This window comes from Dendrobates tinctorius, unplaced genomic scaffold (genome assembly GCF_039654945.1).
Source record: "Dendrobates tinctorius isolate UK_male_01 unplaced genomic scaffold, ASM3965494v1 ptg000235l, whole genome shotgun sequence".
NCBI classification, from domain to species: Eukaryota; Metazoa; Chordata; class Amphibia; order Anura; family Dendrobatidae; genus Dendrobates; species Dendrobates tinctorius.
In genome coordinates this window covers 228185-247502 of record NW_027361902.1, presented here as the reverse complement: position 1 = coordinate 247502, position 19318 = coordinate 228185, and the positions used below count along the sequence as shown (strand labels likewise).

The 19318-nt window shown below is 46.2% G+C and overlaps 2 protein-coding genes across 3 annotated transcripts in view; one reads left to right on the top strand and one right to left on the bottom strand.

Annotated features, from left to right (window-relative positions):
* SCRT1 (scratch family transcriptional repressor 1) overlaps positions 1–10686 on the top strand; it is a 164800-nt gene extending 154114 nt beyond the window's left edge. Inside the window, exon 3 of the mRNA XM_073556522.1 lies at positions 9568–10686. Within this exon, the coding sequence (XP_073412623.1) occupies positions 9568–9713 (146 nt within the window). The 3' untranslated portion in view covers positions 9714–10686. The remainder of the gene's footprint in view (positions 1–9567) is intronic.
* Positions 1–19318, bottom strand: part of LOC141060321 (uncharacterized) — an 85782-nt gene that overhangs the window by 8544 nt on the left and 57920 nt on the right. The gene's annotated exons all lie outside the window — the stretch shown is intronic.

Below are 19318 nucleotides of genomic sequence, written 5' to 3'. Positions count from 1 at the left end.
TCAAAAAGTTTTTTCTAATATCTAATCTGTGTCTCCTCCCATTCAGTTTCATCCCATTGCTTCTAGTCTTTCCTTGTGCAAATGAGAATAAAGTTGATCCTTCTACAATGTGACAGCCCTTTAGATATTTGTAGACAGCTATTAAGTCTCCTCTCAGTCTTCTCTTTTGCAAACTAAACATTCCCAAATCCTGCAACCTTTCCTCAATATGTCTCATCTAGGTCTGCTGCTTATCCCCATTGTTACTCCTGATGCCTAGAATGTTAAAATTGACTTGTGGCCAATAGTCTCTCTAGCACTTGCTTAATTTAATTTTTTTACTCTCTATATGACATTTTCCTAATTGCCCTAGGGACCTTTATGTTGTTGTGCTTAAATTTGTATAGATATATGTTTCGCCTTTAGGGTTTTTTTTGCACTACTTTTCTGTTGTGTTTTTTTTGTTAGTATTTTTTTTAAAAATATTTTTTTAAAAAATTTTTTCACATTTTTCTCATGTTTATTTTTTCTTTTCCAGCTTTCCGCGAGTTTGTCGTCCATATTCATTGTTGTAATTGCTTTTTATTTTATTTTTCAGTATGGTTTGAGAAAGGCCTCCTAGTAGGTCGAAACGTAACCATAGTATACTCATATCCTGGATTACGATATTATACCCACATTTTGGATACTTCTTTTGTCTGCGGTGTTACACTATTTGATGCATTTGAAATAAAATAAAAATCCAAAAATTTCACAAAATCTTCAAGATTTTTTGCAAGATTAATCCACACTAGGGTCCAGGATGTGGCATTACTACAAGATGGAGACCAGGATGTGGCATTACTACAAGATGGAGACCAGGATGTGGCATTACTACAAGATGGAGACCAGGATGTGGCATTACTACAAGATGGAAACCAGGATGTGGCAATACTACAGGATGGGGACCAGGATGTGGCATTACTACAAGATGGACACCAGGATGTGGCAATACTACAGGATGGGACCAGGATGAGACATTACTACAAGATGGAGACCAGGATGTGGCATTACTACAAGATGGACACCAGGATGTGGCATTACTACAGGATGGGACCAGGATGAGACATTACTACAAGATGGGGTCCAGGATGAGACATTACTACAAGATGGAGACCAGGATGTGGCATTACTACAAGATGGAGACCAGGATGTGGCATTACTACAGGATGGGACCAGGATGTGGCATTACTACAGGATGGAGACCAGGATGAGACATAACTACAAGACTGGGACCAGGATGTGGCAATACTACAGGATGTGGACCAGTATGTGACATTACTACAAGATGGACACCAGGATGTGGCATTACTACAAGATGGAGACCAGGATGTGACATTACTACAGGATGGGACCAGGATGTGGCATTACTACAAGATGGAGACCAGGATGTGGCATTACTACAGGATGGAGACCAGGATGTGGCATTACTACAAGATGGATATCAGGGTGTGGCATTACTACAAGATGGAGACCAGGATGTGGCATTACTACAAGATGAGGACCAGGATGTGGCATTACTACAAGATGGAGACCAGGATGTGGCATTACTACAAGATGGACACCAGGATGTGGCATTACTACAAGATGGAGACCAGGATGTGGCATTACTACAAGATGGAGACCAGGATGTGGCATTACTACAAGATGGACACCAGGATGTGGCATTACTACAAGATGGAGACCAGGATGTGGCATTACTACAAGATGGAGACCAGGATGTGGCATTACTACAAGATGGAGACCAGGATGTGGCATTACTACAAGATGGAGACCAGGATGTGGCATTACTACAGGATGGGACCAGGATGTGGCATTACTACAAGATGGACACCAGGATGTGGCATTACTACAAGATGGAGACCAGGATGTGGCATTACTACAAGATGGACACCAGGATGTGGCATTACTACAAGATGGAGACCAGGATGTGGCATTACTACAAGATGGAGACCAGGATGTGGCATTACTACAGGATGGGACCAGGATGTGGCATTACTACAAGATGGACACCAGGATGTGGCATTACTACAAGATGGACACCAGGATGTGGCATTACTACAAGATGGAGACCAGGATGTGGCATTACTACAAGATGGACACCAGGATGTGGCATTACTACAAGATGGAGACCAGGATGTGGCATTACTACAAGATGGACACCAGGATGTGGCATTACTACAAGATGGAGACCAGGATGTGGCATTACTACAAGATGGAGACCAGGATGTGGCATTACTACAAGATGGAGACCAGGATGTGGCATTACTACAAGATGGACACCAGGATGTGGCATTACTACAAGATGGACACCAGGATGTGGCATTACTACAGGATGGGACCAGGATGTGGCATTACTACAAGATGGAGACCAGGATGTGGCATTACTACAAGATGGAGACCAGGATGTGGCATTACTACAGGATGGAGACCAGGATGTGGCATTACTACAGGATGGAGACCAGGATGTGGCATTACTACAGGATGGAGACAAGGATGTGGCATTACTACAAGATGGAGACCAGGATGTGGCATTACTACAGGATGGGGACCAGGATGTGGCATTACTACAGGATGGAGACCAGGATGTGGCATTACTACAAGATGGAGACCAGGATGTGGCATTACTACAAGATGGAGACCAGGATGTGGCATTACTACAGGATGGGACCAGGATGTGGCATTACTACAAGATGGAGACCAGGATGTGGCATTACTACAAGATGGGGACCAGGATGTGGCATTACTACAAGATGGAGACCAGGATGTGGCATTACTACAAGATGGAGACCAGGATGTGGCATTACTACAAGATGGGGACCAGGATGTGGCATTACTACAAGATGGAGACCAGGATGTGGCATTACTACAAGATGGAGACCAGGATGTGGCATTACTACAGGATGGGACCAGGATGTGGCATTACTACAAGATGGACACCAGGATGTGGCATTACTACAAGATGGAGACCAGGATGTGGCATTACTACAAGATGGACACCAGGATGTGGCATTACTACAAGATGGAGACCAGGATGTGGCATTACTACAAGATGGACACCAGGATGTGGCATTACTACAAGATGGAGACCAGGATGTGGCATTACTACAAGATGGAGACCAGGATGTGGCATTACTACAAGATGGAGACCAGGATGTGGCATTACTACAAGATGGACACCAGGATGTGGCATTACTACAAGATGGACACCAGGATGTGGCATTACTACAGGATGGGACCAGGATGTGGCATTACTACAAGATGGAGACCAGGATGTGGCATTACTACAAGATGGAGACCAGGATGTGGCATTACTACAGGATGGAGACCAGGATGTGGCATTACTACAGGATGGAGACCAGGATGTGGCATTACTACAGGATGGAGACAAGGATGTGGCATTACTACAAGATGGAGACCAGGATGTGGCATTACTACAGGATGGGGACCAGGATGTGGCATTACTACAGGATGGAGACCAGGATGTGGCATTACTACAAGATGGAGACCAGGATGTGGCATTACTACAAGATGGAGACCAGGATGTGGCATTACTACAGGATGGGACCAGGATGTGGCATTACTACAAGATGGAGACCAGGATGTGGCATTACTACAAGATGGGGACCAGGATGTGGCATTACTACAAGATGGAGACCAGGATGTGGCATTACTACAAGATGGAGACCAGGATGTGGCATTACTACAAGATGGGGACCAGGATGTGGCATTACTACAAGATGGAGACCAGGATGTGGCATTACTACAAGATGGAGACCAGGATGTGGCATTACTACAGGATGGACACCAGGATGTGGCATTACTACAGGATGGGGACCAGGATGTGGCATTACTACAAGATGGGGACCAGGATGTGGCATTACTACAAGATGGAGACCAGGATGTGGCATTACTACAAGATGTGTTAAGGGTTAATACTAAAATCAGAGTTGAAGTTTCGTTTTATCCATTCAATGTAAGGTTTCGTTTCTCCGTTTTTGTTGTTGTAAGATAAATTTTTATAATTGGCATGGCCTGTCATGAAACCAGACTGCTTCCATCAGGTGCAAGATAAGGGGCTCGGGGGGGGGAGTGTATTGCTCTGAATATGCCATTATACTACTTTCTATTTGGATACGGACATATATGTAGTTTCCGGTTTTCTTGCAATATTATTGGCTTATAAAGTGAAATGATGCTATTTGTACTTGAGAACCTTGCATAATTAAGCAAAAGATTATAAAAGATGTGACTAAAATAAAGGGGCTTAGTGATCTGCCTCGATCCTCCCGTACAGAGACCCAGTCTCCGTGTGGTCATTTGAGTTGCTAGCAACACTGGAATAATTTGGAAATCACTGGCTCAACCGTGAAGGGTTAATTTAACTCTCTCCTTATCAGCTTGGCGCGCAACGTGGGGCCCCTGAATAGGGACGCCTCTGCCCCCCCGGAGGACAACAAGACAAAGGACCCTCGGAGCGGATACAGGTGCTGGAAAATTGGGACTGATCACCCCCCCACGACCACGGTAAGTTGGCAGTTATACTGTTCAGACTGACCGTTGGTGTGGTTTTCCTGTGCTTGTTGCTGCAAAGAGGATCTGAGGTTTGTCCCCTGGTGGGGTGATTCATGGGTGGAATCATATAGAGGTGCAGTCCCGTTGGGGGCCCAGTGCTCGAACCGTACCTCATAAGGGACGGACACCCCGGATTGACCAGTGATTGTGGCTCTCTTTATAGTCAAAATACCCTGAATTCCTGAATTCACTGTTAGTAATCAGGGTGGTCATGTGATCGAAGATGGGTAGGATACGTAACTCAGGTATATATAGTTATATATATATATATAACCAGAGGTGTCCGGAGGGAGAGTCTGAGACGCCCTCCTCCTTTCACTGAGTACCACGAATTTTGGGCAATCCCAGAGGGGGATTATTGACCCGGTGGAACAGACTGAGACGGCCGCTCCAGTATTGTGCACAATTGAAGTAAGGGTATTTAGCTGTAAATGAGAGAATCTGTGGAAGGAAAAGAAGAATTTTGTGGCTTGGCACATGTATAATACAAAATAAAATTGTGGTACCGTGTTAGCCAGAAAAATAGATGTAATTATTCAAGGTGTGATACCTTTATTGGCTAACCAGAGAAATTATATTTGCAAGCAAGCTTTCAGGGCTCAGGCGGCCCCTTCATCAGGCTAGATTACAAGTGAATCACTGAGAAAAGATGGCAACATTTAAATAGGAATTACAACAGGACATGAGATGATGCTAGCTATAGACATGCCAAGGAAATCAAATTAAGGTTTTTGTTACACATGCAGATGAGGACCAAGTGTTCTATTAGAGATCTGAAGACCTTCTTGTGGAGGTGTGAACTGTGTCCATGTAATGAGTCATGAACCCAGGTGTCAAATTCAGTCCTATTGTTAGCGATTGGAACATATTTATAAATTTAAACTCCCAAATCTTCCTTTCTCTGTCACTATTTCAAAAAAAAAATGAAAAATTACCTTTCAATATTAGGACTTTTAGATCTGCCAAGCTGTGTCCAGGTCTAGAGAAGGGTATCCCTACAGGTGTGTCCAGCTCAGTCTTTATCGTATGTCTGTGCAGATTCATCCTTGTTTGTAGCTTTTGCTTAGTTTCCCCGATGTATGTCCCTGCATTGCACCTTGTACACTGTGTCATGTACACGACATTGAAGGATGGACATGAGAAAGAGTCCATGATCTTATAGTCCTGATTTGTGTTGGGTATGGGGACTTTATCTGTTGGTGATATGTGGGGGCAGGTCTTGCATTTCTTACTGTTACAGGGACTGTGCCTGTCTCTGAAGGTGATGTGAGGGCACTTCTGACAAGGATATTCCTTAGGTTGGGAGGCTGTTTGTAGGAGAGAAGTGGCAGTTCCGGGAATATTGCTTTCAGTCTGTGGTCTCTGTGGAATATGGGTTGGAGGTCTGCAATGTTTTTCTGAGTGATTATTATTATTATTATTTATTGTTATAGCGACATTTATTCCATGGCGCTTTACATGTAAGGAGGGGTATACATAATAAAAACAAGTACAATAATGTTAACAATACAAGTCATAACTGGTACAGGAGAGAGGACCCTGCCCGCGAAGGCTCACAATCTACAAGGGATGGGTGATAATACAGTAGGCGAGGGTAGAGCTGGTCGTGCAGCGGTTTGGTCGGTCGGTGGTTACTGCAGGTTGTAGGCTTGTCGGAAGAGGTGGGTCTTCAGGCTCTTTTTGAAGGTTTCGATGGTAGTTGAGAGTCTGATATGTTGTGGTAGAAAGTTCCAGAGTAGGGGTGATGCGCGAGAGAAATCTTGTATGCGATTGTGGGAAGAGGAGATAAGAGGGGAGTAGAGAAGGAGATCTTGTGAGGATCGGAGGTTGCGTGCAGGAAAGTACCGGGAGACGGGGTCACGTGAGATGGGGAAAGATGATGAATTCTGTTTTGTCCATGTTAAGTTTCAGAAATCTAGCGGAGAAGAAGGATGTAATAGCAGTCAGACATTGAGGGATTCTGGTTAGTAGGGAGGTGATATCTGGTCCAGAGATGTAGATCTGTCATCAGCATAGAGGTGATACTGAAAGCCATGAGATTCTATGAGCTGTCCCAAGCCGAAGGTATAGATGGAGAAGAGCAGGGGTCCAAGGACTGAACCTTGCGGGACTCCGACGGATAGGGGGCGAGGTGAGGAGAGAGAGCAGAGGTCTCTGAGGTGAGGAGGTGGTGTGTGAGTGGGAGACGCTGAATGTCCGGTCTGTTAGGTATGATGAGATCCAGGATAGGGCCAAGTCTGTGATGCCAAGAGATGAGAGGGTCTGTAGTAATAGGGAATGGTCCACTGTGTCAAAGGCAGCCGACAGGTCCAGGAGGAGGAGGACAGAGTAGTGTCGCTGAGATCGAGGTTAATGTGTCAGGGAAATAGTTAAAAGTGATGAAGAAGAAAAAAAAAAAAAAAAGAGCAAGCTAACAGCTGCAGCTGCTTCAGTACCCCCTCCCATCTTAGCTCACACCATATCCCCCTTCGCCCCCACCGCAGCTGCGAGTGCACAGCCAATCTCTTATCACTGGAGCACACAGCAAACTCTGGCCCCCCCTCCCTCAGACTTCAGCTACTGGGAATCCTGCTCCTCAGCCCCTCCCTGTTAATTCTGGCGATGCGCCAGACTCGAGCACTATCAGAGATTGTCATTCCCCTGCTGTTTTGATCGGAGTAGATGGTAGACCCAATTAATATACTTTTATAAACCCTATTTCTGTGGGACCCTTCCCCGAAGTTACTGCCCAGTTTGTAATCTCTCCCACATGTCCAGTAAATTTACTAGGGAGAGATTTATTATCGCAGTTCCGCTCCTGAATACAATTCCAAGATGATGGTCAGATGGTTTTTTTTTTGTTATATAATCCCTATGTAGATGAAGACAGTGAGGAAATCTGTATTTTGCATGCCCTTCCTACAGTTATGATGGCCCTGATAGGCTCAGATCCACCCCCAATATTGCCTGAGGATCAATGACTCACCCCATACCTCTCAGAGATACTATCTAAACTCCTGTCAAAAGGGTCAAATGATATAGGGAAAATGCCTGTAGAACCAGTAAAAGTGTTTCTCAAACCTGGTACCTAATCCACATACTCTTTTGTCCCAAATACCCCAGGATGCTGCTTGGTTTACAGTTATTGATCTTACCAATGCCTTCTTTAGCATTCCGTTATACCCAGACTGCCAGTGTCTATTTGTATTCACTTAACTGTCCATATTAACTGTCGTCCCTGCTATGTCACAAGGGGCCCAAAACAGTCCCAACCAGTTTGCAAAAAAATATGAGCAGGTGTCTTTTGCCATTGCTGCCATTGTTAGCCTCCTCAAGCATCTGGCAGCACTGAACTGTCGGGTTTCGGCCTCGGGACTTCAGTTCTGCCTTGGTCAAGTGATATTCTTGGGTCACTGTCTCCTTCAGGGTGCCAGACACCTCGCAGAAGAAAGAAAAATAGCTGCCAGCTCCCTTCCTTTCCCAAAAGATGAAACTGAACTCCAGCGTTTTCCTGTGCACTTATTGTTGTCAGTGGATACCGGATGCATCCCGCATAATGCAACCCCTTTACAACGCCTTGAAAGACGGTATAATGAACTATAAGGGAAGATGGCAGTGATGAGGATTACCTCCAATATGATTGTTCCCAACTTCTGACTGAAGAAACAGCTACTCCACCAAATGTCAGTGAGAACCCACTCCCAAATCCTGATCTGGTGTTATACACGGACGGTTCAAGATATGCTGACGAGTTTGGTAGATTCACACGGGATACGCTGTTACCACAGAGGACACTGTAGTGCACGCAGCTGCGCTCCCGCCCTCACAGTCAGCACAAGAAGCAGAACTCCAGGCTCTGTCTACTGCATGTACTTTGGCCAAGAACAGACGGGCTAATATATACACGGACTCACGGTATGCATTTGGTATTGATCACGATTTTGGGGCTCTATGGGCCAATCGAGGGTTTATTACTACTGCCCGAACCCCAGTGAAAAATGCTGAAGCTGTTAAAGCCCTCATGGACTCGATCAAATTACCTACTCAGGTGGCTATTATCAAAGTTAAGGCGCACGGTCCTAGGACCAGTCCACAGACTGTTGGCAACACATTTGCGGATATGCAAGCAAAAGCCGCCGCTCTCTTACCCGTTGAACCAACCATACCAACTATGGTGACCACACGCTCTCAGCGTAAACAGTTACAACAAGCACTGACCCTACAAGAACCTGATGATCTACAACAGACTGAAGTTTTCTGTCGGACCCCGCGAGACCGCTTAATGACGATGCAGAGAATGTCTCCAAAGGAAGAGGTGAAGCAATGGAAGACTGATGGGGCACGAATGGATAATGGTCTCTGGAAAAAGGAGCGACTCGTGTGTCTCCCTAAGCGGATGTACCCTGCTATTGCCATATGGGCACATGGACCTACACATCGAGGAAAGAATCAGGCCCTCGCACTGGTGCAAAAATTCTACTGGGCCCCGGTTCTCCAGTTGGCCGAAAGCATTCCCTGTTACCAACATGACTGTAAAGACCACAGCGAAGAAACTGGTGATGGAAGTTTTATGCAGATATTGGGTTCCAGAAGTTGTTGAAAGTGACCAAGGCCCGGCCTTTTCTTCTCATGTGTACCAAGAAGTTCTGACAATGCTTGGATCCACTGTAGCCCTCCATACTCCGTACCACCCACAATCCAGTGGGAAAGTTGAGAGGTTGAATGGCACACTGAAGGGACAATTGTCCAAAATGATGCAGGAGACTACGGCTCCATGGCCAGAGCTCCCACCCATTGTACTATACCACATCCGTACTACCCCTATTGTAAAACATGGCCTGTCCCCATATGAGATATTGTTTGGTGCTAGGCCCCCAGTTGCAAATTTCCAGCCTCAGCAGTTATCAGAAGAAACTGACCGTGCTGTTCAATGTGTTATTCAGCTTAGTAAAAATCTTGCTAACACCTATGTTCTAGTTTCCTTTTCTTTTCCAGATTCAGCAGAAACCGACACCTGTTATAACCTGAAGCCTGGTGATTTGGTAGTCGTGAAGAGGCATGTCAGGAAGCACGGACTAGAACCCTTGTATGACGGTCCCTATCAAGTTCTCCTCATCACCCAACAAGCCAATAGCAAATGAAGGGACATAATGTTTTGGTTTTCCGCATTTTTCATATTATTATTGGTAGAAGTTAAAGTTAGAAGATATTCAAAGACTCAGAGATTAATACGATAAAGACAATGATCGTACTAAGGACAGTTGGTGGTCAGACACCTTCTCCTTTCTCAATCCAGCCAATTGGTTTAAGGGAATTGGGGGCTGGATAGCTGGGATTTTACAAAGCTTGTTACACATTGCTGCCTGTATCCTTGTTGTATATGTGATACTAAAACTTGTTTTTTGGTGTATTTCTGTATGTATTAGGAAATTCTGCACTAAGACAGCTAATGATGATACCAAAGGTGTCGTCACCCCTGCTCTTCTCTGCACCGATCTCAAAAGGCTACTTGATGAAGATGTTGAAGCCAAGCGCATTGCTACCTACAAAAGATCTCCACCACCGTCATCAAAAATTGTTATTCGTGAACTGCAGTATACAGGGGGGACGGGTGCGCCGCGACAGCCATGACTGGTAACACGGCATCAGTCATGTGAAGACCAGTACCCCTCAAGCTGTTAGCTTGGGATAGCACCTCTGATGCTGCATATGTGTTAAAAAAATTTATCTAGGGGGGAATGTTAAGGGTTAATACTAAAATCAGAGTTGAAGTTTCGTTTTATCCATTCAATGTAAGGTTTCGTTTCTCCGTTTTTGTTGTTGTAAGATAAATTTTTATAATTGGCATGGCCTGTCATGAAACCAGACTGCTTCCATCAGGTGCAAGATAAGGGGCTCGGGGGGGAGTGTATTGCTCTGAATATGCCATTATACTACTTTCTATTTGGATACGGACATATATGTAGTTTCCGGTTTTCTTGCAATATTATTGGCTTATAAAGTGAAAAGATGCTATTGGTACTTGAGAACCTTGCATAATTAAGCAAAAGATTATAAAAGATGTGACTAAAATAAAGGGGCTTAGTGATCTGCCTCGATCCTCCCGTACAGAGACCCCGTCTCCGTGTGGTCATTTGAGTTGCTAGCAACACTGGAATAATTTGGAAATCACTGGCTCAACCGTGAAGGGTTAATTTAACTCTCTCCTTATCAGATGGATACCAGGATGTGGCATTGCTACAAGATGGAAACCAGGATGTGGCATTACTACAAGATGGGGACCAGGATGTGGCATTACTACAAGATGGGGACCAGGATGTGGCATTACTATATGATGGGGACCAGGATGTGGCATTACTACAAGATGGGGACCAGGATGTGGCATTACTACAAGATGGGGACCAGGATGTAGCATTACTACAAGATGGGGACCAGGATGTGGCATTACTACAAGATGGGGACCAGGATGTGGCATTACTATATGATGGGGACCAGGATGTGGCATTACTACAAGATGGGGACCAGGATGTAGCATTACTATATGATGGGGACCAGGATGGGAGACATTACTACAAGATGGGGACCAGGATGTGGCATTACTACAAGATGGAGACCAGGATGTGGCATTACTATATGATGGGGACCAGGATGTGGCATTACTGCAAGATGGAGACCAGGATGTGGCATTACTACAAGATGGGGACCAGGATGTGGCATTACTACAGGAAGGAGACCAGGATGTGGCATTACTACAAGATGGGGACCAGGATGTAGCATTACTATATGATGGGGACCAGGATGGGAGACATTACTACAAGATGGTCACCAGGATGTGGCATTACTGCAAGATGGAGACCAGGATGTGGCATTACTACAAGATGGGGACCAGGATGTGGCATTACTACAAGATGGACACCAGGATGTGGCATTACTACAGGATGGAGACCAGGATGTGGCATTACTACAAGATGGAGACCAGGATGGGAGACATTACTACAAGATGGGGACCAGGATGGGAGACATTACTACAAGATGGAGACCAGGATGTGGCATTACTACAAGATGGAGACCAGGATGTGGCATTTCTACAGGATGGACACCAGGATGTGGCATTTCTACAGGATGGAGACCAGGATGTGGCATTTCTACAGGATGGACACCAGGATGTGGCATTACTACAAGATGGAGACCAGGATGTGGCATTACTACAAGATGGAGACCAGGATGGGAGACATTACTGCAAGATGGGGACCAGGATGGGAGACATTACTACAAGATGGAGACCAGGATGTGGCATTACTACAAGATGGAGACCAGGATGTGGCATTTCTACAAGATGGAGACCAGGATGTGGCATTTCTACAAGATGGAGACCAGGATGTGGCATTACTACAAGATGGATACCAGGATGTGGCATTACTACAAGATGGGGACCAGCATGTGGCATTACTACAAGATGGGGACCAGGATGTGGCATTACTACAAGATGGATACCAGGATGTGGCATTACTACAAGATGGAGACCAGGATGTGGCATTACTACAAGATGGAGACCAGGATGTGGCATTACTACAAGATGGAGACCAGCATGTGGCATTACTACAAGATGGATACCAGGATGTGGCATTACTACAAGATGGAGACCAGCATGTGGCATTACTACAAGATGGATACCAGGATGTGGCATTACTACAAGATGGAGACCAGCATGTGGCATTACTACAAGATGGATACCAGGATGTGGCATTACTACAAGATGGAGACCAGGATGTGGCATTACTACAAGATGGGGACCAGGATGTGGCATTACTACAAGATGGAGACCAGCATGTGGCATTACTACAAGATGGGGACCAGGATGTGGCATTACTACAAGATGGGGACCAGGATGTGGCATTACTACAAGATGGATACCAGCATGTGGCATTACTACAAGATGGGGACCAGGATGTGGCATTACTACAAGATGGGGACCAGGATGTGGCATTACTACAAGATGGATACCAGGATGTGGCATTACTACAAGATGGAGACCAGCATGTGGCATTACTACAAGATGGATACCAGGATGTGGCATTACTACAAGATGGAGACCAGGATGTGGCATTACTACAAGATGGAGACCAGGATGTGGCATTACTACAAGATGGAGACCAGCATGTGGCATTACTACAAGATGGGGACCAGGATGTGGCATTACTACAAGATGGAGACCAGGATGTGGCATTACTACAAGATGGAGACCAGGATGTGGCATTACTACAAGATGGAGACCAGGATGTGGCATTACTACAAGATGGAGACCAGCATGTGGCATTACTACAAGATGGATACCAGGATGTGGCATTACTACAAGATGGGGACCAGGATGTGGCATTACTACAAGATGGAGACCAGCATGTGGCATTACTACAAGATGGATACCAGGATGTGGCATTACTACAAGATGGATACCAGGATGTGGCATTACTACAAGATGGATACCAGGATGTGGCATTACTACAAGATGGAGACCAGCATGTGGCATTACTACAAGATGGGGACCAGGATGTGGCATTACTACAAGATGGATACCAGGATGTGGCATTACTACAAGATGGGGACCAGGATGTGGCATTACTACAAGATGGAGACCAGGATGTGGCATTACTACAAGATGGGGACCAGGATGTGGCATTACTACAAGATGGAGACCAGCATGTGGCATTACTACAAGATGGATACCAGGATGTGGCATTACTACAAGATGGATACCAGGATGTGGCATTACTACAAGATGGATACCAGGATGTGGCATTACTACAAGATGGAGACCAGCATGTGGCATTACTACAAGATGGGGACCAGGATGTGGCATTACTACAAGATGGATACCAGGATGTGGCATTACTACAAGATGGGGACCAGGATGTGGCATTACTACAAGATGGAGACCAGCATGTGGCATTACTACAAGATGGATACCAGGATGTGGCATTACTACAAGATGGAGACCAGGATGTGGCATTACTACAAGATGGGGACCAGCATGTGGCATTACTACAAGATGGAGACCAGGATGTGGCATTACTACAAGATGGAGACCAGCATGTGGCATTACTACAAGATGGAGACCAGCATGTGGCATTACTACAAGATGGAGACCAGGATGTGGCATTACTACAAGATGGATACCAGGATGTGGCATTACTACAAGATGGAGACCAGCATGTGGCATTACTACAAGATGGGGACCAGGATGTGGCATTACTACAAGATGGAGACCAGGATGTGGCATTACTACAAGATGGGGACCAGCATGTGGCATTACTACAAGATGGATACCAGGATGTGGCATTACTACAAGATGGAGACCAGCATGTGGCATTACTACAAGATGGATACCAGGATGTGGCATTACTACAAGATGGGGACCAGGATGTGGCATTACTACAAGATGGATACCAGGATGTGGCATTACTACAAGATGGATACCAGGATGTGGCATTACTACAAGATGGGGACCAGCATGTGGCATTACTATATGATGGGGACCAGGATGTGGCATTACTACAGGATGGAGACCAGGATGTGGCATTACTACAAGATGGGGACCAGGATGTGGCATTACTACAAGATGGACACCAGGATGTGGCATTACTACAGGATGGGGACCAGGATGTGGCATTACTACAGGATGGGGACCAGGATGTGGCATTACTACAAGATGGAGACCAGGATGTGGCATTACTACAAGATGGATACCAGGATGTGGCATTACTACAAGATGGATACCAGGATGTGGCATTACTATATGATGGGGACCAGGATGGGAGACATTACTGCAAGATGGAGACCAGGATATGGCATTACTACAAGATGGGGACCAGGATGTGGCATTACTACAAGATGGGGACCAGGATGTGGCATTACTATATGATGAAAACCAGGATGTGGCATTACTACAAGATGGATACCAGGATGTGACATTACTATATGATGGGGACCAGGATGGGAGACATTCCTGCAAGATGGAGACCAGCATGTGGCATTACTACAAGATGGGGACCAGGATGTGGCATTACTATATGATGGGGACCAGGATGTGGCATTACTACAAGATGGGGACCAGGATGTGGCATTACTACAAGATGGGGACCAGGATGTGGCATTACTACAAGATGGGGACCAGGATGTAGCATTAGTACAAGATGGAGACCAGCATGTGGCATTACTACAAGATGGGGACCAGGATGTGGCATTACTACAAGATGGGGACCAGGATGTAGCATTACTATATGATGGAGACCAGGATGTGGCATTACTACAAGATGGGGACCAGGATGTGGCATTACTATATGATGGGGACCAGGATGGGAGACATTACTACAAGATGGAGACCAGGATGAGAGATATTACTACAAGATGGGGACCAGGATGGGAGACATTACTACAAGATGGGGACCAGGATGTGGCATTACTACAAGATGGAGACCAGGATGTGGCATTACTATATGATGGGGACCAGGATGAGACATTACTTCAGGATGGGGACCAGGATGGGAGACATTACTACAAGATGGAGACCAGCATGTGGCATTACTACAAGATGGCGACCAGGATGTGGCATTACTACAAGATGGGGACCAGGATGTTGCATTACTACAAGATGAGGACCAGGATGTGGCATTACCATATGATGGGGACCAGGATGTAGCATTACTACAGGATGGAGACCAGGATGGGAGACATTACTACAAGATGGTGACCAGGATGTGGCATTACTATATGATGGGGACCAAGATGTGGCATTACTACAAGATGGAGAACAGGATGTGGCACTACTACAAGATGGAGACCAGCATGTGGCATTACTACAGGAAGGAGACCAGGATGGGGACATTACTACAAGATGGACACCAGGATGAGACATTACTACAAGATGGAGACCAGGATGTGGCATTACTACAAGATGGAGACGAGGATGTGGCATTACTACAGGATGGAGACCAGGATGTGGCATTACTACAGGATGGGGACCAGGATGTGGCATTACTACAGGATTGGGAACAGGATGTGGCAATACTACAGGATGGGGACCAGGATGAGACATTACTACAAGATGGAGACCAGGATGTAGCATTACTATATGATGGAGACCAGGATGTGGCATTACTACAGGATGGGGACCAGGATGTGGCATTACTATATGATGGGGACCAGGATGGGAGACATTACTACAAGATGGAGACCAGGATGAGAGATATTACTACAAGATGGGGACCAGGATGGGAGACATTACTACAAGATGGGGACCAGGATGTGGCATTACTACAAGATGGAGACCAGGATGTGGCATTACTATATGATGGGGACCAGGATGTGGCATTACTATATGATGGGGACCAGGATGAGACATTACTTCAGGATGGGGACCAGGATGGGAGACATTACTACAAGATGGAGACCAGCATGTGGCATTACTACAAGATGGCGACCAGGATGTGGCATTACTACAAGATGGGGACCAGGATGTGGCATTACTACAAGATGGAGACCAGGATGTGGCATTACTACAGTATGGGAACCAGGATGTGGCATTACTACAAGATGGAGACCAGAGTGTGACATTACTACAAGATGGATACCAGGATGTGGCATTACTACAGGATGGAGACCAGGATGGGAGACATTACTACAAGATGGGGACCAGGATGTGGCATTACTCCAAGATGGAGACCAGGATGTGGCATTACTACAAGATGGGGACCAGGATGTGGCATTACTACAAGATGGAGACCAGGATGTGGCATTACTACAGGATGGAGACCAGGATGTGGCATTACTACAGGATGGGGACCAGGATGTGGCATTACTACAGGATGGAGACCAGGATGTGGCATTACTACAAGATGGGGACCAGGATGTGGCATTACTACAGGATGGGGACCAGGATGTGGCATTACTACAGGATGGAGACCAGGATGTGGCATTACTACAGGATGGAGACCAGGATGTGGCATTACTACAGGATGGAGACCAGGATGTGGCATTACTCCAAGATGGGAACCAGGATGTGGCATTACTACAAGATGGAGACCAGGATGTGGCATTACTACAGGATGGAGACCAGGATGGGAGACATTACTACAAGCTGGGGACCAGGATGTGGCATTACTACAGGATGGGGACCAGGATGTTGCATTACTACAAGATGGGGACCAGGATGTGGCATTACTACAAGATGGAGACCAGGATGTGGCATTACTACAGGATGGAGACCAGGATGGGAGACATTACTACAAGATGGGGACCAGGATGTGGCATTACTACAAGATGGGGACCAGGATGTAGCATTACTACAAGATGGGGACCAGAATGTGGCATTACTACAGGATGGAGACCAGGATGGGAGACATTACAACAAGATGGGGACCAGGATGTGGCATTACTACAGGATGGGGACCAGGATATGGCATTACTACAAGATGGAGACCAGGATGTGGCATTACTACAAGATGGAGACCAGGATGTGGCATTACTACAGGATGGAGACCAGGATGGGAGACATTACTACAAGATGGGGACCAGGATGTGGCATTACTCCAAGATGGAGACCAGGATGTGGCATTACTACAAGATGGGGACCAGGATGTGGCATTACTACAAGATGGAGACCAGGATGTGGCATTACTACAGGATGGAGACCAGGATGTGGCATTACTACAGGATGGGGACCAGGATGTGGCATTACTACAGGATGGGGACCAGGATGTGGCATTACTACAGGATGGAGACCAGGATGTGGCATTACTACAGGATGGAGACCAGGATGTGGCATTACTACAGGATGGAGACCAGGATGTGGCATTACTACAGGATGGAGACCAGGATGTGGCATTACTCCAAGATGGGAACCAGGATGTGGCATTACTACAAGATGGAGACCAGGATGTGGCATTACTACAGGATGGAGACCAGGATGGGAGACATTACTACAAGATGGGGACCAGGATGTGGCATTACTACAGGATGGGGACCAGGATGTGGCATTACTACAAGATGGGGACCAGGATGTAGCATTACTACAAGATGGGGACCAGAATGTGGCATTACTACAGGATGGAGACCAGGATGGGAGACATTACTACAAGATGGGGACCAGGATGTGGCATTACTACAGGATGGGGACCAGGATGTGGCATTACTACAAGATGGGGACCAGGATGTAGCATTACTACAAGATGGGGACCAGAATGTGGCATTACTACAGGATGGAGACCAGGATGGGAGACATTACTACAGGATGGGGACCAGGATGTGGCATTACTACAAGATGGAGACCAGAATGTGGCATTACTACAGGATGGAGACCAGGATGTGGCATTACTACAGGATGGGGACCAGGATGTGGCATTACTACAGGATGGGGACCAGGATGTGGCATTACTACAGGATGGGGACCAGGATGTGGCATTACTACAGGATGGGGACCAGGATGAGACATTACTACAAGATGGACACCAGGATGTGGCATTACTACAAGATGGAGACCAGCATGTGGCATTACTACAAGATGGAGACCAGGATGTGGCATTACTACAAGATGGGGACCAGCATGTGGCATTACTACAAGATGGAGACCAGGATGTGGCATTACTACAAGATGGAGACCAGGATGTGGCATTACTACAAGATGGAGACCAGCATGTGGCATTACTACAAGATGGAGACCAGGATGTGGCATTACTACAGGATGGAGACCAGGATGTGGCATTACTACAAGATGGAGACCAGGATGTGGCATTACTACAGTATGGGAACCAGGATGTGGCATTACTACAAGATGGAGACCAGGGTGTGACATTACTACAAGATGGAGTCCAGAATGTGGCATTACTCCAAGATGGACACCAGGATGTGGCATTACTACAAGATGGAGACCAGCATGTGGCATTACTACAAGATGGAGACCAGGATGTGGCATTACTACAAGATGGAGACTAGGATGTGGCATTACTACAAGATGGAGACCAGCATGTGGCATTACTACAAGATGGAGACCAGGATGTGGCATTACTACAGGATGGAGACCAGGATGTGGCATTACTACAAGATGGAGACCAGGATGTGGCATTACTACAGTATGGGAACCAGGATGTGGCATTACTACAAGATGGAGACCAGGATGTGGCATTACTACAGTATGGGAACCAGGATGTGACATTAATACAAGATGGAGTCCAGAATGTGGCATTACTCCAAGATGGAGACCAGGATGTGGCATTACTACAAGATGGGGACCAGGATGTGACATTACTACAAGATGGAGACCAGGATGTGGCATTACTACAGGATGGAGACCAGGATGTGGCATTACTACAGGATGGAGAGCAGGATGTGGCATTACTACAGGATGGAGACCAGGATGGGAGACATTACTACAAGATGGGGACCAGGATGTGGCATTACTCCAAGATGGAGACCAGGATGTGGCATTACTACAAGATGGGGACCAGGATGTGGCATTACTACAAGATGGAGACCAGGATGTGGCATTACTACAGGATGGGGACCAGGATATGGCATTACTACAGGATGGAGACCAGGATGTGGCATTACTACAGGATGGAGACCAGGATGTGGCATTACTACAGGATGGAGACCAGGATGTGGCATTACTCCAAGATGGGAACCAGGATGTGGCATTACTACAAGATGGAGACCAGGATGTGGCATTACTACAGGATGGAGACCAGGATGGGAG